This window comes from Kogia breviceps, chromosome 14 (genome assembly GCF_026419965.1).
Source record: "Kogia breviceps isolate mKogBre1 chromosome 14, mKogBre1 haplotype 1, whole genome shotgun sequence".
Classification (NCBI taxonomy): domain Eukaryota; kingdom Metazoa; phylum Chordata; class Mammalia; order Artiodactyla; family Physeteridae; genus Kogia; species Kogia breviceps.
In genome coordinates, this window is record NC_081323.1 from 25,857,591 (window position 1) to 25,885,186 (window position 27,596).

The 27,596-nt window shown below is 53.0% G+C and overlaps 2 protein-coding genes across 2 annotated transcripts; both read left to right on the forward strand.

Annotated features, from left to right (window-relative positions):
• The first annotated feature begins 9,296 nt into the window (after window positions 1–9,296).
• LOC131741062 (mastin-like) lies at window positions 9,297–12,730 on the forward strand. The gene is given in 7 exon segments (XM_059037558.1): window positions 9,297–9,314; window positions 9,532–9,592; window positions 9,735–9,808; window positions 10,126–10,171; window positions 10,174–10,323; window positions 12,304–12,489; window positions 12,594–12,730. Coding segments are annotated over 7 exon segments (672 nt in total).
• A 3,653-nt stretch (window positions 12,731–16,383) lies between these two features.
• On the forward strand, window positions 16,384–26,756 carry LOC131741064 (tryptase-like). Its single transcript, XM_059037559.1, is given in 7 exon segments — window positions 16,384–16,602; window positions 16,874–16,955; window positions 25,414–25,485; window positions 25,654–25,825; window positions 25,937–26,202; window positions 26,355–26,518; window positions 26,592–26,756. Coding segments are annotated over 7 exon segments (1,140 nt in total).
• Window positions 26,757–27,596: the final 840 nt, after the last annotated feature.

Here is a 27,596-nt window from a genome sequence, read left to right on the forward strand (position 1 = left end):
GCAAAACATGGGGTCCCCGCTGGGCAGCTGAGATGCAATGACCACAGCCAGACGACGAAGGTGACCCATATAAACCAGCACCCCAAGTTCAACCGGAGCCTGTCGGCCTTGGAGGGGCGCAGACATCACCCTGCTGGACATGGAGGCCCCTCGCTCTCTGAGCACGACAGCCTGGTCTTCCTCCTGCCTGCCTGGCCAGGCAGGACCTGAGCTCTCCCCCACCTCCCATGCCCCAGGGGCAGACATCACTCCTCATTTTGAGACAGAAAAGCCCAGGCTCAGAGAGGTCAAGAGGCTTGCTGAGGGCCCACAGCACCGTTTCTGAGGCTCCTGTGACCTGCCTGCCCTGCATCTGCAGCCAGGAGCTGGAGCCCAGAGGGGATGGGGTTTCCCCCCTGAATAGTGGCAGTTTCTCTCCCCTCCCCTCTCATCAGACACATCCTGGGCTGGAGAACCAGGCAACTCCCCCATCTCCCAGAGTCGAGAGATATTTTGTTTCCACTTTCCACACTTTAATGTCCATTTTCTGCTCATGAAATGTGATATTGGCTTTCCACTTCTGACAGCAATGTGATTTTAAAATTCCAGGTTTCATTCAACATTTGAACAAATTTAAAGACAAAACGTGGGGCAGAGATGGGGGAGGGTAAGGACCCCCAGGAGCAGCTGCCTTTGCTCTTTGCCGCCCCCTGGTGGCCACACCCTGCCGGACGCCCTCCCCTGGGCAGTTTTCTGTTGGTGTCTGGGTGGGCAAGCTGATTGTCCACTCCGTGCGCGGCCCCCCACTCCCCACCCCACGAGGGCCAGAGACAAATTGGAGACCCGGTCTTGCCCTCAAGGGCTCCCGGGAAGGCTGGTGCTTTGGAGTAAACGACTGGAGAGGGGTCGGAGTGGAGGAAAGTGCAGTTCCCCGACCCCTCCCCAGGCCGGGCTCAGCGCTGAGCTGTGGGGACCCTTCCCAGGGCGCTGGGGCCTGAGCCCCGAGCCGCGCCTGCAGGTGGGCTGTGGTGGGTGGGAAACGGGGACAGATTTCAGCAGTGACACCTATATGGTGACAGGTGCTGGGAGATGCTGACTACCCTGCAGCAGAGGGTCCTGAGCTCTCTCCCCTTCCTTCTGGGGCATTTAGGGGCTCCCCCTGCTTCAGCGGGGGGAGGACATAATGACCGGCCATCTGCACGGCCCCCCTTTCCTCCAGGGCCTGGGGAGAGGTGGGGCCATGCCAGGACGTTGGTGCAACTGTTGAGGGAGTGACCTGGGGCCTGGTTCATGGCATCCCACCCAGGTCTCCAGGGATGACTGCATAGCCACTGTCACTACAGGGGTGCCACGGCCTCCCGTGGGTCCTGGCACCCCTCCTCCTGGGGTTCCCTCCATCACGGGATCCCAGAGTGCATGGAAGGCCCTTCCCTGTGCTGCTCCCCTTGTTCCTGGAACTCCATTTCTCCCTCCTTCCCTGGCACATGGGGAGGCGTGTAGCCGATCACCCTAGTTTGTACCCCTGTAGTGACTGTCCCCCCAAAGTGGTCATGCACCCCTGCCTGTGGGAATCAGGTTTGGCCACACGGCCTGTCCAGGAACAGAAGCAAGGGGCCGACTCACCTTCCCACAGCCCTGGGACGCGCTGTGTGGTCAGCGGTGGCTCCTCCAGAGATGCCCTCCACTATCCCTTTGGGGAGACCCGGCTGCCCCCGCTGCTGGGAGGGCTGCAGGCAGGCCCCTCACCCTTCATCTCTAAGGGACAGCTGGGGGGCCGCTCACCAAGGCCAGGCCCCTCCTGGGCGTCCGTATCCCGTAACGGATGACAGGAGGTTATATAGGCACCCCCGAGCCTCCTGCCTGGGGCCTCCCTGCTCCTAAACCCCATGTGGCGTCGGCTGAGCCCTTGACTGCCTGGCAGCCCAGCTTCTCCCTCTGCAAGGTCCTGCCCTCCTCCCCACCCTCATAAAACTCCCTGCGTGCTAGTCCCACCTGAGTGTGGGCTTCCTGATACCGACCATCGCAGCTGGAGCCAGGCAGGGCCCGAGGTGGCCACTCTGGGGCAGGGTCTTGGAGCTGGGCCCACACACTGATGGTGGGTAGCACGAGACTGCAGTGTGGAGTCCAGCTGTGCTGGGGGAGCAGGCAGTGTGAGAAATTGGGGAGGATGGGGGCTTTGGGGCCCGGGAACTTAGCAGTGATTATAAACCCAGTGGAGGTGCCTGTTAAAAGATAAGAAGCTGGGAGCGATTAACCAGTAATTAAAGGATGAGAGTGAGCGCAGCCCGGCCCCCGGGGGCTCAGGTCAGAGAAAGCGGGGTCTGCTCGCCAAGGTCAGGGCCTGGCTGGGAAGAAGCGGGGCCTCCCTCCGGGGTTGATTCCCCAGAAACCTCCTGCACACTACCCTCTGTCTACCTGCAGCAGGGACCTTGGGGTGCATGCTCTGAGTCTCTGCATGCCAAGCACACCTCCACTCCGCCTGCACTCTGGGGGAAGAGGATTCTGAGCCCCCTCCCTCGTTTCCAGTCTCTTGAGATGTGTGACGTCACTCTTGTGGAGAAAGCAGGACTTTTTCAGAGTGTGACCCCAGGAACTCTCTTGGAGTGACCCAGAATGGCTAGCCGTGTCTGATGGCTCCACGGTTGCAACTTTGCAACTTCTCCCAAATGCTGGGCTGTTCCAGAGCTTGGCTTCTCATGCAATGGCTCCCTGGGAGCCCATGGGCTCCGGGCGGCTGGCCTTCCGTGGCGTTCCAGTAACAGCTGCCTCCCCAGCTGAGGTGGCTTATGCCTGAGTCACAGCTGTTTGCTTTTCTGTCTGGCTGTTTCCGAGAACTTGCCCCGGGGGAAGGGCAGGCAGCTGGGGCAGGCACAGCCCTTGGTGCATCCAGGACAGGGCCACCTTGAGCTCATTTCTCTTTTCAGGTTGTCAAGAGAATAGGAAAGGCCCCTTCTTTGTCTTTTTGTTCCATTTTCTAAGAAGTTTCCTTGAACTGATTTTCCAACTCTTTTATGGAATGTTTAATTTGTTATATATTTTTTCAAGGGCACCTGGTTGTTCTCTATTTCATATTAAAAGAACACAGTGGGACTTCCCTGGTGACGTAGTGTTTAAGAATCCGCCTGCCAATGCAGGGGACATAGGCTCGAGCCCTGATCCGGGAAGATCCCACATGCCGTGGAGCAGCTAAACCTGTGTGCCACAACTACTGAACCTGCCCTAAAGAGCCTGTGAGCCACAACTACTGAAGCCCACACGCCTAGAGCCTGAGCACCGCAACAAAGAGTAGCCCCCGCTCACTGCAACTAGAGAAAGCCCGTGCACGGCAACAAAGACACAATGCAGCCAAAAATAAATAAATGAATAAGTTTATATTAAAAAAACACACAGTATGTAGTTCTTGTTTCACAAAAGCAGCATCTTCTCCCTGAGTTTCCTTAAACTTCTAATTCTCTCCATTGTTAGTTGCATAGCTTTGAATAACTTGTTTTGGTTTGTTTTTATACTTTGGTTTCTAATTCTCTAATTCACCGCTTTCTGGGGACCCCCAACTCTTTCCTTCATATTTAAGAATAAATCCCTAGACCCTCCTACACTGTTGGTGGGAATGTAAATTGGTGCAACCACTATGGAAAACAGTTCCCCAGAAAACTAAAAATAGAGTTACCATATGATCCAGAAATCCTATTCCTGGGCATATACGCAGACAAAACTATAATTTGAAAAGATATATGCATCCCAATGCTCATTGCAGCACTATTTATAGTAGCCAAGACATGGAAACAACCTGGATGTTCATCAACATATGAATGAATAAAGAAGATGTGGTATATAAATATACAGTGGAATACTACTCAGCCATAAAAAGGAATGACATAATGCCATTTGCAGCAACATGGCTGGACCTAGAGATTATCATACTAAGTGAAGTAAGTCAGAAGGAGAAAGACAAACACCATATGATATCACTTATATGTGGAATCTAAAATATGACACAAATGAACTCATCTATGAAACTGACTCACAGATACAGAGAACAGGCTTGTGGTTGCCAAGGGGAAGGGGGAGTCGGGGAAGGATGGAGTGGGAGTTTGCAGTTAGCAGATGCAAACTATTATATTTAGAATGGATAAACAACAAGGTCCTACCGTATAGCACAGAGAACTATATTCAACATCCTGTAATAAACCATAATAGAAAAGAATATGAAAAAGAATGTATGTAGATGCATAACTGAATCAACTGTGCTGTACAGCAGAAATTAAAACAACATTGTAAATCAACTATACTTCAAAAAAAAAAGAAAAAGACTAAGGGGGTTCCCTGGCGGTCCAGTGGTTAGGACTTGGTGCTTTCACTGCCATGGCCCTGGGTTCAGTCTCTGGTCAGGGAACTGAGATCCCACAAGCTGCACAGCCCGGCCAAAAAAAAAGGTAAAAAGAACAAATCCCTAGGTTTTAAGGGTGGTTTATGTCCAAAGCTCCCAGAATAGCCGAGGGTATTTTCCTAATGGACGAGAACAACTGTGTATATCAAAAGTTCAATAAGAGTGAGGCTCTCGGGTGATGATTTGAATCTGTCACCCTCATTGGGCTTGTCTACTATTTTGTTTTATTCTAAGATGACTGGGCAAGAAACTGGGCTTCCCAGATGCCATTCCCATGTTTGTTGGTCTTTTCTGGGACCCATAGTCACCTAGGGCTGGATCTTTCAGCCTCCTCCTTGTGGCATGACCCTGGGTGCAGGAGGGGGAAGGGGGCTGGGGTCTTGACCTCCTAATCCTTTTTCTTTTTTTTTTTTTTGGCCAATCCATGCTGCATGCGGGATCTTAGTCCCCCGATCAGGGATCTAACCCGTCTGTGCCCCCTGCAGTGGAAGCTCGGAGTCTTAACCACTGGATCACCAGGGAAGTCCCTCGACCTCCTAATCCTTCTGTGTTCAGCCTCATGCCCCTCTGCCACCCTCCTCTGTGCTGGGTGGTCCTAAGCCTTGAGTCTGGTTCACTTTCTGCCAAGAGTAAATCTGGGCCTTTGTCCCGGGTGGACAACTCATGGTCCTGCCCAAGGAGGCTCTGAAGCTCTGTGACCAGAGTTTTGAACAACCTCCCTGTTCACAGACCCTGTGCGGACACTGTCTTTCCAGGCCCCTCGCCTGGGTCCCTTGGAACACGGCGGCTCCTTCACCGGGTGTCCTCCTAGCAGAGTGAGGGGGCTTCAACCCACCAGCAAAGCGGGCTGTGCTCCCCCAGTCCCGCTTCTCCTTCTCCTCCATCCGATGTCCAGACGCTAGCTTGTTGCCCGTCGACATCGATGCTGTGGCCTCTTTCTTCATCCCCCTGAATCGATGCTATTTAAATATTTATTTATTTGGTTGCACCAGTCTTAGTTGCAGCAGGTGGGCACCTTAGTTGTGGCATGTGAACTCTTAGTTACAGCATGTGGGAATCTAGTTCCCTGACCGAGGATGGAACCCGGGCCCCCTGCTTTGGGACCATGGAGCCTTAACCACTGTGCCACCAGGGAAGTCCCTCGATGCCATTTATCTGCAGCCGCTTTGCCGTCTCTGTGGCTGGGGTTTAGGGGGTGAGCTCGAGAGCCAGTGCGTCCACCACCGTGTGTTTGGAAGGCCCTGGTCTTCACCGTGACAATGTTGTGACACTGGCTGCCCCGTGCTCTGCTTTGCAGCCTCCGTGGACATCCTCCCCTGTGTTTCCCTCAAGACAAACTTGGTAATCACTTCAACATTCATGAAAATGACCAAATTCTCCTGCAGTTCATCTCACGCTGGAGTTTTGAAGAGTTGACATTTGATGACAGTAACCTCGCATGACATTTTGTTTTCCTTTTCAGGAGAGTTTTGTAGTCATCATGGACTCTGAACATTTCTCGTAAAGCTATTATGGGGGGTGCAGTGCTGCAGATGCTGCTGTAAACCGAGTCCTTACCATTACGGCCCCTCCCAGTTATTACTGGGAAACAAGAATGAGTTTCTTCTTTCTCTACTTATTTGTGTTTAAAATATTTATCTTCCTTCTCGACACTTTAAGAAACTTAATTTAAAAACCTTTTCAGTTGAGGCTTTTGGGTTTTCCGGGAAGAAAATCATATTACTTGCCAATAATAGTCCGGAGACATTTTTCCCACAACCCTCAAACTTCTTATTTCTGGTTCTGGCATATCCGAGGGTCACGTTCAGATGCTGTCTTTGCCCCCAGGGATCTCTCACGGGGCTCCTCTCAGAAGCTGTGGTCACCGGCCCTGGGGGATGGGAAGTCTGGCTCCAGCATCAGGCTTGGCCCTGAGGGCCTGTGGCTTCTTGCTGTCACCTCTGTGACTCGTCCTGTTAGCTGGACCCTGGGAACAGGCCCCAAACTCACACCCACTACAGCCCATGAGCAGAGGACAATGAGGAGAGGAAGCCCCTCACCCACCCAGAGGTTGTGCCCTGGGGCCTGCAGGACCCCACCCTCCTGCATGCGGACTCTCCCTCCCTGCTGGTCCCCCCAGCCATTTTGGATCATGGTTGTTTCCTGAGTATCTCCTGAGATTCTGGGCCCCCCTGGAGTAACCAGGATCTTGGCAAGGATGATGGTGACTCTGGCCCTAAGAGGGAGTGAGGGTCTCTGGAGACTTGGCCTCGCCGTGGTGCAGTGCTGTACCTGGAAGGGAACCTGGCTCTAGATAGGGGTGGTGAGCTGTCGGAGGGCTGCAGTCGCCCCAGCTTTCCTGGAGTGGCCACCTACCTGTGCTGGGGCCACTGCTGCAGCCGCTCACCCCCTCAGCCCTGGGCGAGAAGCAGGGTGCTGCCGGCACGAGCTGAAGGCGGACCCTCCAGGGTGTCCGGAGCCCCCGATGCCAGCTCTTCACCTCACCTGACACCCTCCACTGTCCCCCTGCCCTGAGACTCTCCCACCTGGCCCCACCCTCAGCTGAGAAGTAGAGGCCAGACTGTGCCCTAAAGTGGGGCTTGGGTCGGGGGAGTATCCAGGACCCCTGCCTCCCTCTGTAGCTCATGAAAAGCAGGCTCTGGGCTGTGGGTGTGACCAAGGCAGCTGGTGGGTGGGATCTTCCTGGTGGGGGCATCAAGGTTAGGGATGGTGGCGGGGTGCTTAAAACAGCAGGAAGGCACCCTCACAGTCTGCAGGCCAAGACTCCAAACCAAGGTGTCCGGGCGACTCCGGGGAGGACGCCTCCAGCTTCCAGTGATGCCGGCATCCTGGGCTGGAGGCTGCATCACTCCAACCTCTGCCTCCATGGTCACACGGCCGTCCTCTCTGTGTGTCTCCCAGCATCTCCACCTCTTCTTACAAGGACACTGACCACTGGATGGAGCGGCCACCTATTCCAGTCTGACCAGGAGGTACAGGGGTCAAGTCAGTTGAATACTTAGGGGTCCCGAGCCGGGGCGTGGACAACACCATCTTCAAAGTAGCAGACAGATGGCGGTGTCCTGCAGCTCTCACCTTCGGGAGAGAAGCTCATTGGCCATCAGCCATTGCAGAGCAAGCAAGACGGTCCCGTGGGAAAGTGGTCTCGGTGGAGAGGTGGGGGCTGTGCCTTTCACCAGGGCTGATTTAGTTACTGTTGCCACCAATGTCCCACCACCCAGCAACGGGCACCAGAGCCAAGCTCTGAATGGCACAGCAGCCCATGTTGGCCCCTTCCACTCCTGGAGGGACCAGAGGTTTGTTCTGATGGGAATGGACACATGTCTGCGTATGGTTTTGCAGAAACTGGGCCGGCACCATGATCCAAGAGCTACAGGGGTATCTGAACCCCACATAACGTGGCGTCAGCGCACAGAAACGCTCTGCAGTTTAGGAGGCGAGAGAGAGGGCCCACGGCTGGGCGCCGGCTGGTCACACGGTGGGAGCCATTGGCTTGACAGCGCAGCGCGGTGGCCTGTGGCAGCCGCTCAGTGACAATGTGTCACGGGACAGACCGTCCTCTAGGACAAAGTGCAGATGGAATTGTAGGCCTTCTCTGGAGCTGTGTTTCCAACAGAGGGAATCAGTCTGGGGGCCACGGGGGGAGTGGGGGGTCCGCCCACTGTCACTCTCAGTGGGGAACTTGTGCTCCTGGTGCTCCCAAGTCTGGACTCTGCAGGGTCAGGGGTCGAGTTCCCTCAAAGGGTCACACTTTCACCGGGGGGTATTGAAATTGAAGTCACGGCTGATGCCTGGCTGTGCTGAGGTTTTTGTCCAGAGGCCAGTGGGCAAGAAGAAAGGGCACCATCTTGGTAGGGACAATGACACCGACCCCCAGGAGCAGGGCTGCTGTGTCACAATGGGGGGCAGGGGGGATGAGGGGCACTCTCCTGGCCTCCCTGCATCAATTGTGATGGCATGGGGACATACAGCCACCTGGCTGAAGACATCCATGTAACCAGATGGAGCTCAGGCCCTCAGGGATGGGCGTCTAGGTCGCGCCACAGGGTGAGTCCCAGAGTCCACAGGTCATAGACAAGGGGGTTCTAGATGGACAGTGGAGGGGCCCTGGTGGTCCCTGATGTGGCCACAGCGGCTGTCGGCTGCACCCTGAGCCTCTGCTCCCAGCTGTCCCAGGAAGAGAGGTCCCCGCTGTCCTGCAGCAGCTGTCCCCACACAACACACAGTGCAGTGAACTGTGCTGGACAGAGTGGGCCACCACGTCCCCCTTCGGGACAGTCCTTGCTGGCCGGTGTCTGGTGGGGCTGGCAGCTCCCTCGTGGTCACCTCACCCCCATTGGTCCCTTCCTGGCTAATCCAGGACAGTGTGAGGGCCAGCATTTTGTCCCCTTGAGGGCCGTGCAAACCCTGGACATCCCCCTGGGTGGTGGTCAGCCCTGCATTGCCCATTGACCTTTCCCTCGGCCCAGGCTGGTTCCATCCGCCTGCCTTCCACGGCACGTCCCTGGCTCGTTCCCTGCAGGTCACACTGTCTCAGCGACAGCTTCCAAGAATCCTACCTGCAGAGCAGATGGGTGCCGTGTCCCTCAGCTGGTGGCAGTGAGGGTGGCCCAGGCCATGGGCCAGTCAGATTTCGGTGATGAGGGTGGCAGCCTGCTGTGCTCTAGTCAGATGGTGGCATGCTCCAGCTGGCTTGCCGAGTTCAGCGGTGTCAGGGGGCTGCCTCATGGCTCAAGCGGCCCAGCCCCTGGTGTCTGCTGCCCCTCGTCCTGCCAGCCTGGGCCGGTGCTCCAGGGCTTCTTCCAGCAAACCTGCATCTTCTTCACATTCTTTTGGGCCTGTTTCCACAGACTCGGTTGTGTGTTTGCAGCTGAGATTTGTGCAGTCTCAGTGTGGATGTTGCTGGCCGGGGTGAGGCAGGTCTGCCGGGATGCAGGGCGGGGGCCAGGTAGGAGCTCCTCAATGACTGTTAATCAACTCACCAACCTTGGTCCCCACGGGGCCTGAGAAAGGAGGAGCTTCACAGCCACCTCATCCTCCCACCAAGGGGACAAAGGGGCTCAGAGAGGCCGGAGAGCAGTGAGGGGAGTACCCACCAGGTGAGGACACCCCCACTCAGCCCTGCTTCTCCATCCCCACCCAGGGTCCTGGCCCTCCCCCCGCAGATGCTGTGGTTGCTGTTCCTGACCCTCGCAGGCCTGGGGGGCCCCGTGCCTCTGTCCCCAGGTGAGTCCTGACTCCCTGTCCCTGTCCCTTGTCCCGGCCGCCCAGACCCCTCAGCATCAGCTCAGTGGGTGATGGTCCTGGGAGGGACTGAGTGTGAGAGGCTGTGCTGGGGTCCTTGACAGCGCCCCCCTTGGCTTCCCAGATCCCGATCTGGGGAGGGAGCGGAATGGCACCGTGGGGGTGCGCGATGCCCCTGCCGGCCGGTGGCCGTGGCAGGTCAGCCTCTGACTGCACAGCAAGGAGCATGTGGGGGGGGCTCTCATCCACCTCCAGAGGGTGCTGACCGCTGCCCACTGCACTGGACGGTGAGTCAATCAGCCCGCTGCCCCCTTGGCCAGGGGGAATGGGGGACACAGAGGGGTGGTGGGCAGGGGGCTGGGCGTTGGGCTGCAGGGAAAGCCATGTCTCTGCCAGCGGCCAGCCAGATTCCTGCTGCAGGGCAGGCCAGGCCCCGTCCCCCAGCCTCCTCTGAGAAGCTTCGGTCTCCCCTCCCCCAGGGAAAACTTGCAGGCTTATGACGTCAGGGTCCAAAGGTGAAGCAGATCATCCGACACCCCAAGTTCAACTACAGCCTGTCTGCTGAGGGGGTGGGGACATCGCCCTGCTGAGACTGGAGGCCCCTGTGGTGCTCTCCCATCACATCCACGTGGTCTCACTCCCACCTGCCTCACTGAGGGTCCCAGAGAGGAAGATGTGCTGGGTGACCAGCTGGGGCTACATCAGGCTCAGCGGTAAGGCTCTAGGAGACCTGGTGGGTGTGTGTGGAGACTGCAGGGTAACCCGCTGGACAGGTGCTTGTGGCTTTGCTGAAAATGTGATTTGGGGGAATCCTCTCTTTGTTTACTGTGGTAAAATGTACCCAACAAAATTTTACCATTTTGATGATTTTTAACTGTACAATTCAGTGGCGTGAAGTATGTTCACATGGTTGTATGACCATCACCACCATCCGTCACCAGAACATCCTCCCAAAGAGAAGCTCCATCCCCATTAATCACTCACCCCCCCTCCCCAGACTCTGGCAACCACCATCTACTTTCTATCTCTGTGGATTTTCCTGTTCTGGATGCTTCATATAAATGGAATCATACAATGTGTGGTCTTTTGTGTCTGGCTTCTCTCACTGAGCATGTTTTCAAGGCTCGTTCACATTGTAGTAAGTGTCAGTGCTTCATTCCTTTTTTATGGCCGAGTAATAGTCCACAGTATGGATGGACCACGTTTCGTTGATGGGCACCTGAGTGCTTTCCATTTTTTGGCTCCTGAGAATCACGCTGCTGTGAGCATGAGGCTACCAGCACCTGTTAGAGCAGCTGTTTTCAATTCTTCTGGGTCTATTCTAGGCACAGAATTTTGGGGTCATATGCTAATTCTATGTTTGATCTTTTGGGGGGAATTCCCCTTTGAACCTGAACGTGCACAGGGCCGGGGTCTTGGATGGGCAGGTTCATGGACACTGGGGACTCAGGACCTTTATTCTCTGCCAGGCCATGACAGGCACTCCCGTGGTCCTCACGCGGTCCTCACCGTGACCGCTGGGAGGTGTTTGGACCTTGACTGTCCTCCTGTAGATGAACAAATCTGGGATCAAGAAGCTGGGGCCTACTCCTGGGCATATATCCAGAGAAAACCATAATAAAACCATAAAATAATAATAATAAAACCATATAATAAATAATAAAACCAAATAATAATAATAATAAATAATAAATAAATAAATAAATAAATAATAATAAAACCATAAAAAGATACATGCACCCCTGTGTTCATTGCAGCACTATTTACAATAGCCAAGACATGGTAGCAACCTAAATGTCCATTGACAGATGAATGGATAAAGAAGATGTGGTACATATACACAATGGAATACTACTCAGCCATAAAAAAGAATGAAATAATGCCATTTGCAGCAACATGGATGGACCTAAAGATTGTCATACTGGTGAAGTAAGTCAGACAGAGAAAGACAAATATCATGTGATATCGCTTATATGTGGACTCTAATAAAAATGGTACAAATGAACCCATCTACAAAACAGAAATAGAGTCACAGATGTAGAAAACAAACTTACAGTTACCAAGGGGGAAAGGGCTAGGGAGGGATAAATTGGGAGATTGGGATTGACATATACATGCCACTATATATAAATAGATAACTAATAAGAACCCACTGTATAGCACAGGGAACTCTACTCTCTAATGATCTATATGGGAAAATAATGTAAAAAAGAGTGGGTATATGTATATGTATAACTGATTCACTTTGCTGTACACCTGAAATGAACACAACATTATAAATCAACTATACTCCAATAAAAATTAACTAAAAAAAAAGAGAGCAACTGTGGCCTGCTGTGGTCTCAGGTGTCAGAAGGTGAACATTTGAACCCATCTGGCTCAGAACACTTCTTCAGGACAAGCCCTTGATCCATCCCTTTCCAGGGAAAAAGAATTCCTGGGAGAACATGCTGTCCTTGGTCGTCTTGTCCTTAGGCTTTTGGAGCCCAGATTCTAGTTGATGGAGCCCTGCGTCCTGGAGCTGGATGGGTTTAATGGCCGTAGGGAAGCTGAGTCCCAAGGCCAGGGGTGGCTGGTTCTAGACCCCAGGTCAGGGCTGGCAGTGGAGCCCCCGTGCCCTCCACAGACCCAGTGGAGCCCCACCCCAGCTGGAGCAGAATGAGTACCTGCCCTCACCTAGCCCCTCCCTGCAGCGCCACTGCCCCCGCCCTACCACCTGCAGGAGGTGAAGGTGCCCATCATGGGGAACGAGGTCTGTAACCAGCGCCATCAGAACTCTTCTGCAGACACCACCAACCAGATCATCCAGGATGACATGCTGTGCGCAGGGAGCAAGGGCCGGGACTCCTGCCAGGTGGGACCCCAGACTCACCCTTGGATCTGTCCCCTCCTAGCCCTGAGAGCGGGACCCGCCAGCCCCATTGCCCGGGGTGCGTGGGAAGAGCTTGCTGAGTGCCTCCAGGGGCCCCCTGTGTGCAGCTGGATTGCACCTGGGTCCAGGTGGGGGTTGTCAGCTGCAGCCGCTGGTGTGGTCTTCAGGACTTCCCTGGGGTATACGCCCAGGTGACAGGCTACGTGTCCTGGATCCGCCAGCATGTCCCTCTGTTCCCCGGGCCCTAGACTGGGAGACCCCAATCTTCTGCCTCTCGGGGCCTGCTGGCGGTGGTGGGAGCAGGGAGGGGGCCTCTGAGGTGAGTACAAGGAGGGCGGAATCCCAGAAGTCAGATGATGCCTGTGATTTGACCCTCGTTAAACGGTGTGGGAAGCTGCTTTGAGGCTGCCTGTGTGCTTGGACCACCGTGCAGAGGGTGTGGGTGGGGTCCCGGGCCATCACCCTGGGCCCAGCCATAGGGGAGAGGGGTGGCCCGCCTTCCAGGGGCTGGTGTTCTCTGCTTCTCCCCCACACTTCCACCCCCGACTATCCACCCTCTTTTCTGAGACCCTGTGGCCTCAGTCCCCTATCTCCCTCCTTTCACTCCACCCCGACACGACAACCTCACTAGGAAGACAGGGTCCCCATTGGCACTTCTGGTTTCTCCGGCTCTTTGTTATGGGATGTGTCCTGTGGGTCCCCTTGGACACCTGGCCTCAGGTGTTCGGAGGAGCTTCCAAGTGACACTGGAGGAGGAAAGGAGGTCTGGGGTCTGCAGACAGAGCCCTGGGGTCGGGGGGCAGGGCCCAGTGGGAGGGGGAGTCCAGGTCCTCTTCTTCAACCTGCTCTGCCTCAAGCTGGCCCCCACCTGGCCCAGCCCCTCAGGACTCACATGAAGAACCAAATTCCGTGGAAAAGAACAAAGTGTCTGTCCCGAGTGGGGCCCTGGGCCACTCTCCCTGCGTGACCCAGGGGCTGGGACAGGGGCTGTGATGGGACCGTGGGGCTGGGCAATGCCCACAGCTGCCCAGCATCCAACTGGCCTCTGAGCCCAGAGCCCAGAGGGGCACAGGTGGGAGCTGGGCCAGCTGAGGGGGGTTCGGAAGGGACAGACATAGGTCCTGGGTCAGTGGTCCCGAGGGCCCAGTGCTGGGGAAGAGGGGCCCCGCCAGTCACCCCTTCACCCCGCGGCCTCCCCGTCATTGTCATGGGACCATCAGGCCCCTGGAGCCTGAGCAGAGAGGAAGCTCCAGATCTGGTAGTCCTGGACTGCTCTCCGCTCTGCTCAGGGGCAGGAACCTCAGCTTCCCAGGTCTCCGCTCCCAGGCTTCAGTCCATCCCAGTCGCCAGCCCAGAGGCCCCTTGGGGAGCCCTGTGCAGTTGGCAGCGTCTCTGTCCGGAGGGCAGGGGAGTTTCCGCCCAGCATCGCCCAGGCCTCCTCTGTCTTCACCCTCCCCAACATGCCACAGACGCAACCCCTTCTCTGCCCACTGTTGGCAGCTGTGACCCACCCCCCAGACCCTGGGCTAGGGGGAGGCATCTCCAGGCTGCCTCTGCTGCCTCTCAGGTTCTCAGGGCTCTGGCCGCTTCCAGAACAGGGAGGGGGAGGCCAGGAAAGGGCCTACCCCTCCCATCCTGACGAGGGAGGCTGGTCATAGTGCCACAGAGGGGGCAACCCACCTGCCTGAGAGTCCAGGACAGGAAACCATGGAGACAGAAGCAGATCAGTGGGTACCTGGGGCTGTTGCCATGGCCACGGGGTTGAGGTGATGGGGAGAGGGTCCAGGGTTTCTTTTTAGGGTGACAAAGATGCTATAAAAAGGACTGGGATGGTGGCACATTTGTGGCCTAAGATCCACTGATTCATGGACTTGAAATGGGTGAATTGTGTGGAATGTAAACCATATCTCAATAAAGCTCTTTAAAATTCCCTGAAATATGTCCTGCCACTCCCTTCTGGCTTGTAGAGTTTCTGCTGAAAGATCAGATGTTAGCCTTATGGGGATTCCCTTGTGTGTTATTTGTTGTTTTTCCCTTGCTGCTTTTAATATGTTTTCTTTGTATTTAATTTTTGACAGTTTGATTATTATGTGTCTCGGCGTGTTTATCCTTGGGTTTATCCTGTATGGGACTCTCTGTGCTTCCTGGACTTGGTTGACTATTTCCTTTCCTATATTAGGGAAGTTTTCAACTATAATCTCTTCAAATATTTTCTCAGTCCCTTTCTTTTTCTCTTCTTCTTCTGGGACCCCTATGATTCGAATGTTGGTGCGTTTAATGTTGTCCCAGAGATCTCTGAGACTGTCCTCAGTTCTTTTCATTCTTTTTTCTTTCTTCTGCTCTGCAGTAGTTATTTCCACTATTTTATCTTCCAGGTCACTTATCCGTCCTTCTGCCTCAGTTATTCTGCTACTGATCCCGTCTAGAGTATTTTTCATTTCATTTATTGTGTTGCTCATCGTTACTTGCTTCCTCTTTATTTCTTCTAGGTCCTTGTTAACTGTTTCTTGCAATTTGTCTATTCTATTTCCAAGATTTTGCATCATCTTCACCATCATTATTCTAAATTCTCTTTCAGGTAGATTGGCTATTACCTCTTCATTTGTTAGGTCTGGTGTGTTTTTATCTTGTTCCTTCATCTGCTGTGTGTTTTTCTGTCTTCTCATTTTGCTTATCTTACTGTGTTTGGGGTCTCCCTTTTGCAGGCTGCAGGTTCGTATTTCTATCTATTTTTGGTGGCTGTCCCCAGTGGCTGAGGTTGGTTCAGTGGGTTGAGCAGGTTTCCTGGTTGGGGGGACCAGTGCCCCTGTTCTGGTGGATGAGGCTGGATCCCGTCTCCCTAGTGGGCAGGTCCACGTCTGGGGGCGTGTATGGGGATGTCGGTAGCCTTACTGTGATTCTAGGCAGCCTCTCTGCTAATGGATGGGGCTGTAGACCTGTCTCGCTCTTTGTTGGGTATAGGGTGTCCAGCACTGTTCGTTGCTGGTCCTTGAGTGAAGCTGGGTCTTGGTGTTGAGATGGAGATCTCTGGGAGATTTTCGCCGTTTGATATTACATGGAGCTGAGAGGTCTCTTGTGGACCAGTGTCCTGAGGTTAGTTCTCCCACCTCAGAGACACAGCCTTGACACCTGGCTGGAGTGCCAAGAGCCTTTAATCCACACGGCCAGGTACGTGGGGAGTTTCTTGCCTTTTGGGAGGTCTGAGGTCTTCTGCCAGCGTTCGGTGGGTGTTCTATAGGAGAAGTTCCACGTGTAGATGTATTTCTGATGTATCTGTGGGGAGGAAGGTGATCCCTGCGTCTTACTCTTCCGCCATCTTCTCGCCCTCCCCAGGGGATTGTACTTTCATTTTCTTAACAGTGTCACTCTAAGTGTAAGTTTTAAATTTTGACAAAGTCCCTTTTACCAATTTTTTGTTTCTTTTAGTGGTTTTTGAGTCCCCTCTGCCTTCCTCCGGGTCATGAGGATTTTCTGCTATGGTTTCTTCTGGGTGTTTTACAGTTTTAATTTCTACATTTAAGTGTAAGATCCATTTTGAATGAATCATAAGTAGAGCATCAAGCCTCTTGTCTTCTCCCACACAGATGACACAGTTGTTCCAGAAACATTTGTTAAGAAGGCCACCCTTACCCTCTCCTGAAAACAAGTGACCATGTACGTGTGGGTCTTTTTCTGGGCTACTGTTCTATTGATCTGTACATTACCCTCCATTAATACCACACTCTTATGGTTACTGCATCTTTATAGTAAGTCACCAAGGGCTCAGTGTGAGATCCACACTGTGAGTCAGTGCCTGGGGTCCCATGTGTGGACTTGTATCTGGTGACTCTACAGCACAGGGCTGCTGCCCTCCTTTTCCTACAGCCTGTCCCCTCCCCCAGAGCCTCCTGCGCTGTCCCGCATGGACCACCAGCCAGGAATACCCGGCCCAGGGGGCAGCCCCAAGTGGCCAGACATGCTGTGTCCCCACGGCCTGGGGAGGCCTGTCAGGCGAGCCCAGGTGTGCGAGGCAGAGGATGGGGACTCCCTGACTCCCTGGCATCCTGGTCCTAACCCCACCCTGCCCCCAGGACAACTTGAAGGACCTCTGGTCGGCCAGTACCTGACTACAGGCGGCGTGGTGAACTGAGTGAGGGCTTTGGCCACCCTATCTGACCCACATCCCAGGCTCTCCTGCCCTCCCGCCCTCTGACCCTTGACCCATGACCCTCCCCGGCAGGGAGGGCGCAGACCACAGGCTGGGCCTGGAGGAAGAACCACTGTAGCAGCCCTGGGTCCAGCCCAGCTCAGCATCCTCTCCCCGTGGGAACTGAGGCCAAGGTCACATGTAGGAGAGTCTGCAGACCCCAGAGCTCCAGGTCCAGCTGTCCACCTCCCACGCCCACGTGCAGTGCCGCCTGCTCCTCGAAGGTCCCAGGCCAGGGCCGCAGCTGCAGTCAGACCTCCACTCTGCGACCGCGACCCGGTGGGCAGGTAAGGGGTGGCTGGGCAGCGAGTCCCTCCCGTCCCAGCATATGTCCAGCCCCGCGCGGCAGGTGCTACGGGGCCTCTGCTTTTCAAGCCAGGCGCTCCTTCTGGTGGAAATGAGGGGAACTGCAGGACTCCAGACAGCTGAGCTCGCGGCAGAAATGCTCACTTTACTTGTGGGTGACACGATCACATACATAGAAAAACAAAAATCTTCTGCAAACACCAGAATAAGTGAATTCAGAGAGGCTGTGAGGCACAAAATCAATATGCAAAAAATACTGTATTTCTAAATATCATTCACCAGTAATTGGAAAATAAAAAACACAAAACTATTTCCTATAGAATTAAAAAAAACAAAACCCACTAATGATACATTTAAAGAAAGGTGTGCAAAGTCAATACAACAAAAAGTACAAAACATCGCTGAGAGACATTTTAAGAGGCCTAAAGAGAGATGTGTCATGTTTCTGGATTGTTAAGATATCAATTCTATCCATTTTGATTTATAGCCTCATTAAACCCAAATCAATATGCCAGCGGCCTTACCTCTTGCAGAGATTGACAGTCTGATTCTAAAGTTAATATGAAAATGGAAAGGACCTGGGATAGCCAAGAAAATTTAGAGGAAAAAGACAAAGATGGTTCACTCATCCTCTCCAGCATCAAGACATACTCTAGAGCTGTAATGACCAAGACCATGCATTGGAGAAGGATGCACACAAAAATAAAAGGAACAGAACAGACTAGATATAGATCCCAGAACTGCAGGACCACTTGACTCACGACCACGATGTCACTGATATTGGATGGGGAACGGGTGGCCTTTTCGATCAATGGTGCTGGGCTGATAAGTGTGTGGGGAGAAGTGAAACTGGGGCCCCATTTACATCAGACACAAAACTTAATTCACAGTGGGTTTATGTGAAACGTGGGTGTTGACACAATGAATCTTCTATACAAAACAGGAGAGTATCTTCAGTACCATGGGGTTCTTCTCACCCACAGAAGGGAGTCAGTTCCATATGCACACAACCACCTGGGTGGAACTCAGCATAGTTCCGCTGAGCAGAAGACATCCACACGGCAAGTGTGACCCTTCCATGTGCAGTGTTAGAATCAGCAAAACTAACCTACAGTGACAAAAATCATGACGGCGGCTGCCTCTGAGGGTGGAGGAGGGTCTTGACTAGAAGGAGACGTGAGGAATCCTTCCAGGTGATATGTCTTGCTTTGGGTGGTGGTCACACAGGTGTTACAACTGTCATACTTCATTGAACTGGAGTCTCACAGTCTATGAATTCTGTTGTATATTAGCGTTTATCTCAGAAAAATATATATCCATAGACTTCCGGTTTCTGCTCTGACACATAAAGAGCTTGGAAGTCATGATTTCCATCCTCACAACAAGAAAGTGAAGAACAAACTGAAGGCCAAATGATGTCCCATGGGAGAATCCAGGTCACAGGGCAAACCTCTGTCCCCAAACTGGACAGGCAGATGATTACAGAGAAGCTCCCACTGAGCAGAAGCTGCAGAGCCTGAGAATGCGTGTAAAGTGGCTGCTGGGCACTGAGCCTGGGAGCTTGGGAATTAAAACTTCCTGGGACACCAGTCCTAGGGGTGCTTGCACTTTGATGAGAGTTTCCTCCAGGAGCTGCACCAGGCTCTCAGGGAGAAGATCCAAGAAAAAAAGCCTTCAGGTTTCAAGCAGGAGGAGGGGAAATAATCAACTAGAAATGCACCCAGAGCTTTCTCTTGTCCGGACAGAAGCCTGCCCTCAACGAAAACCACTTGACCAGACCTGGGGAAGGACAGGTAGGCCACTTAGTCCCCTCCAGCCTTCCTGTAAGCCCACTAAAAAACTGAGACTTACTCATGTGATTAGCGAACATTTCCCCCACCCAATCAACAGGCCTCCAGCATAATAACACTGGATCACAACTGAGAGGGCTGTGGACACAAACTCTATTTAAGGAGGAGATTCTAGGGAAACCAAAGGGAACAGAAGAGAAAGGATCAGGACACCAGAGGAATTTGAAGCCTCACAAACAGTCAACACAACGCAACTCCAGCCAGGTAAACACAAATCCTCACACTAAAGACCTATGTATCTCGGTTCCTATTAGCCAGTACATTGTAGCCAGTTTCCACCAAAAAAATCACAAGGCACGATAAAAGCAAGGAAAACAGTCTGAAAAGATAAAGCAAGTAATAAAACCAGACTCAGATATGGCAGAGATTGGCAACTATCAGACTGAGAACTTAAAATAACTATGATAATATGCTAAGGGCTCTAATGGAAAGAGTGAACACTATGCAAGAACAGATGGGTAATGTAATCAGAGAGATGAAAACTCTAAGGAAGAACCAAAAGGAAATGCTAGAAATTAAGAACACTGTAACAGAAATGAAGAACTTCCAGTCAATATCTTACTGGAGTCCTCAACGATGTGATAAGAAAAGGAAATAAAAGGTGTACAGATTGGGAAGAAGACATAAAATTATCTCTGTTTGAAGATGCCATGATTGTCCATTTAGAAAAATCCCAAAGAATAGACAACAAACAAATTCCTAGAACTAATAAGGTATTGTAGCAAGGTTGCAGGATAGGTTAATATTACAGAGTCAGTTGTTATATTTTATATATTGCTATATATCAGAAGTGAAGAATTGGAATTTGAAATTAAAGACACAATGCCATTTACATTAACACTCCCCAAAATTAAGTACTTAGGAATACTCTAACAAAGTATGTTCAAGATCTATATGAGGAAAACAACACAGTTCTGATGAAAGAAATCAAGAGTCTAAATAAATGGAGAGATATCCATGTTCACGGATAGGAAGACAGTGTTAGTAAGATGCCGAACATCCCCAACTTGATCATAGGTCCAGCACAATCCCAATCCAAATCTCAACAAGCTATTTTGTGAATGTTAACAGACTGATTCTAAAGTTTATGTGGAGGCTTCCCTGGTGGCACAGTGGTTAAGAATCCGCCTGCCAATGCAGGGGACATGGGTTTGAACCCTGGCCCGGGAAGATCTCACATGCCGTGGAGCAACTAAGCCTGTGCACCATAACTACTGAGTCTGTGCTCTAGAGCCGGTGAGCCACAAATACTGAAGCCTGCGCGCCTAGAGCCCATGCTCCTCAACAAGAGAAGCCACCGCAATGAGGAGCCCACGCACTGCAATGAAGAGTAGCCCTCACTCGCCGCAACTAGAGAAAACCCATGTGCAGCAACGAAGACCCAATATATAATTATATAATAATTAATTATATAATTATAATTATTTATAATTTATTTATTATAAATATTATAATATTTATTCATAATTGCCAAAAACTGGAAGCAACCAAAGGGTCTTCGGTAGGTGAATGGATAAGCAAATTGTGGACCATCTCGACAGTGGAATATTCGGTGATAAAAAGAAATGCGGGGGGTGGTGGTGGTGGTGGGATGAATTGGGAGATTGGGATTGACATATATACACTAATATGTGTAAAATACGTGACTAATAAGAACCGGCTGTATAAAAAATAAAATAAAATTCAAAAATAAAAAAGAAATGCGCTATCAAGCCATGAAAAGACCTTAAATGTATACTGCTTAGTGAATGAAGCCCATCTGAAAAGACTGCACACAGTATGATTCCAACTCCAGGACATTCTGGAAAAGGCAAAACTATGGAGACAATAAAAAGATCAGGGATTGCAAAGGGTTCAGGAGAGAAAGATGAATCGGGGGAGCACAGATGACTTTTTTAGGGCAGTGAAACGCTTCTGTATGATACCGTAATGGTAGACACATGTCATTATGCATTTGTCAAAGCCCGTAAAATATACAACACCAAGAGCGAACCCTAATGTCTACTGTGAATGTTAGTTAATAATAATGTATCAATACTGACTCATCAGGACTTCCCTGGTGGTCCAGTGGGTAAGACTCTGCACTCCCAATGCAGGGGGCCCAGGTTTCCCTGGTCGAGAACTAGATCCCAAAAGCCACAGCTAAGAGTTTGCATGCCACAACTAAAGATCCCGCATGCCGTAAGTAAGACCTGGCACAGACTAAATAAATAAATAAAATAAGTATTTAAAAAATACCAACTCATCAATGATAACAATATACCTCACTAACACAAGATGTTCATGACGGGAAAATTGCGGGTGTGGGGGTGTGTGTATCAGAACTCTGTACTCTCTGCTCAACTGTCTGTAAACCTAAAACTGCTCTGAAAAATAAAATTTTAGTTACTTTTAAATGATTATACAACTTCGCTTCATAACAATAGGCTTTAAATGTTCTGCAGATCTTTTGTGTTACTGTGGTCACATACTTTACCTCCAAGTAGGCTATAAAACACATGGTACACTGTTTCAGTTGTTGCTTTAAACCAGTAACTTTTATCCTTTAAATGCTTTTTAAATGAGAAAAAAAAATGTCTTCTTATTCAGGCATTTCCACTTCCAGAGCTTGTCTTACTTTGTCCAGCTGTAGAGTTTTCCTCTGCTATGACATCCTTCTGTCTCCAGAACATCCTTTTACATTTCTTGAAGTGCAGGTACGCTGGCAATAGATTCTCTCGGCCATTGTTTGACTGGAAAACCTTTGTTTCACGTTCCTTTTTTGAACTATATTTACTCTGGCTAAATAACTCAATGTACATAGTCTCTTTTTCTCTTTTATTTTTTCTTACTGATTTAACGATTTATGAGAGATTGTTCTATACTCCCAGGTGATTCTGTTAATTTTTTCCTGACTTTTTCTCTCTGTGCTTCATTTTGGACGGTGTCTTCAATTTTACTGTTCTTTTCCTCTGTGTGTAATCCGTCAATAACTCCATCTAGGATGTATTGTTATCAATGTAGAGATTTAATCGTTTGTGTCTAAACGTTTCATTCAGGTCTTTTTACAGCTTCCATTTTTCTCATCACACTCAACGTTTCCTCTACCTGAACATACTTGTAACAGCTCTTTCAGCATCCCTGCCTGTGAACTCCATCATTTCTGGATCTGTTTAGAGTGACTGACTTTTTTTCTGGTTATAGGTCATCATTTTTAAAAATTTCTTTTCATGCCTGGTAATTTTTAAAAACTTATTTTTAAAAATTGTGTCAAAATACGTATAACATAAACTTGACCATCTTAACCATTTTTCAGCATACAGTTCAGTAAAGTACATTCACATTGTGGTAAACCAATCTCCAGAACTCTTTTCATCTTGTAAAACTGAAACTCAGTCCCCACTAAACAACCCCCTTCCCCCTTCCCCAGCCCTGGCACCCAACTTTCTAATTTCTGTCTCTATGAATTTGACGTCTCTAGGGACCTCATGCAAGGAGAGTCATACAGAATTCACCTTTTTGTGACCATGCCTAGTAGTGTTTGATTGGACGCCAGACCTTGTGCACACTCTATGGTTGGTGGCTGGATTTTGCTATGTTACTTCAAACATTTCGGGCTGTGTTCCTGAATGCCAATAAGTCATTTGGAATCTGCCAGATCCTTCTGAGGCTTGCTTGTCAACTTTGCCAGGGTGGGTCTGGAGAAGCGGTCACTCTTGTGCTAATTTCACTCCACTGTTAAGTTGATGGGACTTGGCCAGAGCCGGGTATCACGAGGTTTTTCCAATCAGCTGGGGGACCATGAGACATTCCCAGGCCTGTGTGAGCACCCAGAATCCTCTGCCTGCTCCCCTCAGATGGTTCTAGTCCCTGACCTCATTCCTGGTGTTGACGCTTTCCTCTCAAGCACTGGCAGGACCCCAGGGGACCCCTCTGGGGGCCTCTGGAACTCACTGTGTGCAGGTGTCTCCTCCCTGGCTCGCAGCCTCACGAGTTCTGTCTGCCTGGGGCTCCCCACCCCCTCACAGTTGCCTCCAGGTGCGCTGTGGTCACTGTGGCTCTCGCCTTGCCCTTCACCCTTCTCTCAGGGGCTGTCCCACGCTGCCTCTTGCCCAATGTCTGAAACCGCTATTTCGTGTACTTTCCCCAACGTCTAGCTGCCTACAGTGGGGGGGTTGCACATGGCCCCCGTAACCCCATCTTTGCCGGAAGCAGGTGTCCTGGGTGGAGGATCCTTACTGATCTCACTGGGATGGATTCGGAAAGGTGGAGACGGCCTGGAGCACACGTTACCCTCACACAGAACAAGCTCCCTTCCCAACATAGCAGAGCCTCTTCATCTCTTCTCTTCACGAGAACCGCGCTTGGAGCATGCCTCGTGGAGACCCTGAGGGTCTTGCACTGGCTGTGTCCTCTCTCCTTCTGTTCACGCTGTCCCAGATGTTACAGGGGCCCTGAACTCCAGGTAGTTTGGAGAATATGAGCCAACAGTCCAGGGACAGGAGCATCTCTCTCTCTGAGATGGCTGGCAGGGTGGCTGTGCCTGTCCTGGAAGATGAGTGCCGTGGGACACAGGCCACATCCTCGGTGGACAGGACTTTCCTTCACTCGGCTGTCACCAGGGCTGCAGAAGGCAGTCCCCCCCACACACACATGCCCCCAACTCTGATCTCCTCCATGCACCCCCTGTCACCCCCAGAGCCCATCCCTGGGGAGGCCCACCCCACAGGTCCCTCCTCCCCAGTGCAGCAGCCCACCCACCAAGGGTGGCCCAGCCCCACTTTCCTCTGGGTCCTCCTGTCCCTGGCTGGCTGAGGATCTCTGGGCATCCCCCACGCTCCTCCCTGGGAGTCCCCCCCCCGGCCCTTCTCACTTCAGGTCCCACCTCAGGCCAGTGGCTTGCTACACCTGGGGAAGCAGGACCCCTGTGTCTAGCCCCAAAGACCACAGCCTCAGCCAGAGATCTCCCCAGGGACTACCCGGGGGCTGAATGCACCCACGGCCTTCACTTGTCACTCACTCATTCCATTTAGAAATCCACAGTAAGGTCAAGAGATCACTTGTTTTAGGACCTTGATGGCACCACCTGTCAACAGCATCTCTTCCCAAGTCCTCAGGACACGTGGGACACAACCTTGCAACACAGGGAACTGCGTCTCAGAAACCTTGCAAACATGACCCCCAAGATGATCACTCAGTTTATATTGCATTTTCGTTATTAACTAGGTGAAATCTTTTTAATGTGCACATGGTCATTTACATTTCATTGTTTATTTATTTGGTTATTACTGATTTTATATGAGGGACTTAAACTTTTTGTTATTACTGAGTTACAAGAGTGAGGAGGTGGTCCTTGTGTACTAAGGATACTCACCTGAGAGGATCTTCAGGGGGACCCATGTGGGATCTGTGAACTCCTTCCCATCACCTAGCCCCCTCCCACCCCCTTCGGTCTGGCCAGGTGTTGGTCCAATGTTAGCCAGTCAGAGCAATCACATCCTCAAGCTGCTGATTGGTCTGCTTCCCAGGGCTGAGCCAATCAGAGCCTTCCTTGGAGGTGCGGCCCTCTGTGCTCCCTAAGCCTCGCCAAGTTCCCTGGCGGGGCCTGGGCACCAGCATGTCACCTGTTGTCCCTGCCTCCTCCACCGTGGGCTCCTAGGGTCCCATCTCCATCAACCTGGTGCATGGGACCTGGATGCAGCACCTGGAGGTGCTGGGACGAGTTTGTTGAGAGAATAAGTGAGCACGGTCTGCTAGAGGGAGGCCTGAGGTGGGGGGTCTCCAGGCCTCTCTCTAGCAGGAAGCAGTCCCCCGAGAAATCCAGCTGAATACACCCCTAGGGTGTACAAGGGAGCCAGCCAGAGACAGAGCCAGGGCGAGGCTCCCTCAGGGCATAGGAGGGGCCACCCAGGTGGCTGTGTGTGGGTGGGGGAAGCAGGGGTCCAGGAGGCCATGAGATGGGGTGGTGGGCTGGAAGCCCAGGGTGACCAGCAGGCTCAGGGGAGAGTAAGGAGATGGGGCGGATGGACGGACAAGGACAGTGGTCGCCTTGGCACTGAAGGACCGGGGACAGGGGTGGTGGGCCTGGTGGGGAGTGTCCAGCGAAAGCTGGCACTGGCCTCTCTTTTCATCTCCTCCTCACTTCTCTCTGCGGATGGCACTCAGATTCCCAGATAATAAGGTTCCACTGATGGCAGACTTAATTGCTCAGATAACACCCAGAGATGAATGTTGTCCGACTTCACAGAGGAATCAGGTCTGCCATCTGGGGCGGGGGGTGCAGGGTCCCTTCCTGGCCAGAGGAACTTGGGCACTGGGTCTGAGTCATCTACTTCCTCCCTCTGGATTGGAGGACCAGCCCCCTTCCCCTGACCCTGTCCTGCTGTGAGAATAAAGGGGCAGGGAGAGTGGGCTGGGCAAAAGCAGCTGGACCCGCCAAGGTGAGAACCCCCAGCAGGACCCCAACACCTGGGTGTCACTGTGGAGCAGGGTGGCCGAGCCTCAGATCCGGAGCACTGAGGCCCCAGACCACCTAGCCTGGACTAACCCCCTGATCACCGGGGGCCCCAACTCCACCTGCACCCCACAACCTGCACCCCATACCCTGCAGACCCCACACCCCGCAGACCCCCAGCCAAGCTCCTGCTGCCCCTCCTGGGGAGCCTGGTCCATGCGGCTGCTGGTGAGTCCCGACCCTGGGCCCGTGCGGTCTCTGTCCCCTCACCCCACCCCCCCCACAAGCCCAGGGATGGGTGGGTGGGTTCAGAGAAGCCCAGGGTGGTGCTGGCACAGGGAAGGGCTGAGCCCGGCGGCCGGGCCGTGTCGTATCTTGAAGGCACTTCCTGCCCAGCCCCAGACCAGGCCCTGCAGAGAGCAGGCATCGTAGGGGGACGGGAGGCCCCTGGGAGCAAGTGGCCCTGGCAGGTGAGCCTGAGATTCAGCACCCAGTACTGGAAACACATCTGCGGGGGCTCCCTGATCCACCCCTGGTGGGTGCTGACCACGGCCCACTGTGTCGGACCGTGAGTCTCCACACGGCCTGGCGGGTAGGGGTGGGCCTGGGGCTCCACTCACTCTCCTGGGTGTCCCAGAGGTGGCTCAGCCCCTGAGTAGGTGCCCCTCTCTCTCCCCAGGAAAGTCCAAGACCCTACAGTCCCCAGGGTGCAGCTGCGGGAGCAGCATCTCTAGTACCAGGACGAGCTGTTGCCCACCAGCAGGGTCATCCCCCACCCCAACTACTACGTAGCTCAGAACGGGGCGGACATTGCCCTGCTGGAGCTTGTGGACCCTGTGAACATCTCCAGCTACGTCCATCCGGTCACCCTGGCCCCTGCTTCGGAGACCTTTCGCCCAGGGACTCGGTGCTGGGTGACAGGCTGGGGCAACTTGAACAGTGGAGGTGAGTGTCAGGGACCGCTGGAGGGGAACTTGGGCACATCACGGCTCCACCACCTGGGGTTTCCTGTGGGGAACAGGGTCCCAACCGGCCGGCTCAGAGCGGTGATCCCACACTCTCCTGATGCAGCATCCTTTCTCTCCTCTCATCCCCAGAACCCCTGCCACCACCATTTCCCCTGAAGCAGGTGAAGGTCCTCATCGTGGAAAACAGCATCTGTGACATGAAATACCACACTGGCCTGTACACAGGGGACAACATCCCGATCGTCCGGGACGACATGCTCTGTGCCGGGAATAGCAAGTGGGACTCCTGCCAGGTGGGTCTCGCGTCCGCCTGCAGCCCCCAGCTGCCCAGGCTTCACAGCCACCGCTGACCCCTCCCCTCCCCAGGGCGACTCCGGAGGATCCCTGGTCTGCAAGGTGAATGGCACCTGGCTGCAGGCGGGTGTGGTCAGCTGCGGTGACGGCTGTGCTCAGCCCAACCGGCCAGGCATCTACACCCACATCACCCACTACTTGGACTGGATTTACCAGTACGTCCCCGAGGAGCCCTGAACCCGGTGCCCAGGGTTGCCACCTGGGTCAGCGGAGAAGCCAGCCCCCTTCTGTCCCCACACTACTGCTTCCTGCTGAGGCGGCGTCCTTCCCCACCTTCCCTGGCCCCCTGCCCTGAGCATCCCCTGCTGACGCCCCTGCCCCGAGCCCAGGGAGCGGGCAGTGGGCACTAACGCTCATTAAAGATCATGGAAAGCAGACGTGGTCGTTGCTGTGTTTCTGGCTGTGGGTGTCGCTGAGGGAGAGGGACGGGTCCAGGGCCCAGCCAGGCGCAGTCACCCTCTCTGTGGGTCCCCGGCCCTTGAGCGAATGCCTTGCTGTGGGGATGGCCCCGCCCTGCCCCTTGTGCCCGGTGCTGACTTCTCTGCACTCTGGCTTGTGTCTCTTTTTGGTGAGTGGCATCGTGCTTTCGGGACAGATAAAGAAACAGGGGCCATTTAGATGATTCTCGGGGCACCAGGTACCCAGCAATGGGGTCAAGAGCCATAGCATTGTCCCCATCAGCCAGGTCCCTCCATTTCGCTTTTGCAGCCTGTCGCCTCCCTCATCGCCACCCCACCCATCCCAAGACCAACAACCAGGACTACCCAGCCCAGGGTATGGGCCCCAGGGAGGGCTGCCAGGCAAGTCCAGGCATGTGAGGCTGAGGATGGGGACTCCCGACTCCCTGGCATTCTGGTCGTCACCCACTCTGCCTCCGGGATGACCTGGAGGGCCTCTAGTTGGCCAGGAACCAGGACTTGACTGCAGGCGGTGTGGTGAACTGGATGAGGGCTGTGCTCCACGTCCTTGTTTCTATACAGAAACTCGTCAACTGTCCCATCTTCCTGCCCTCTAACC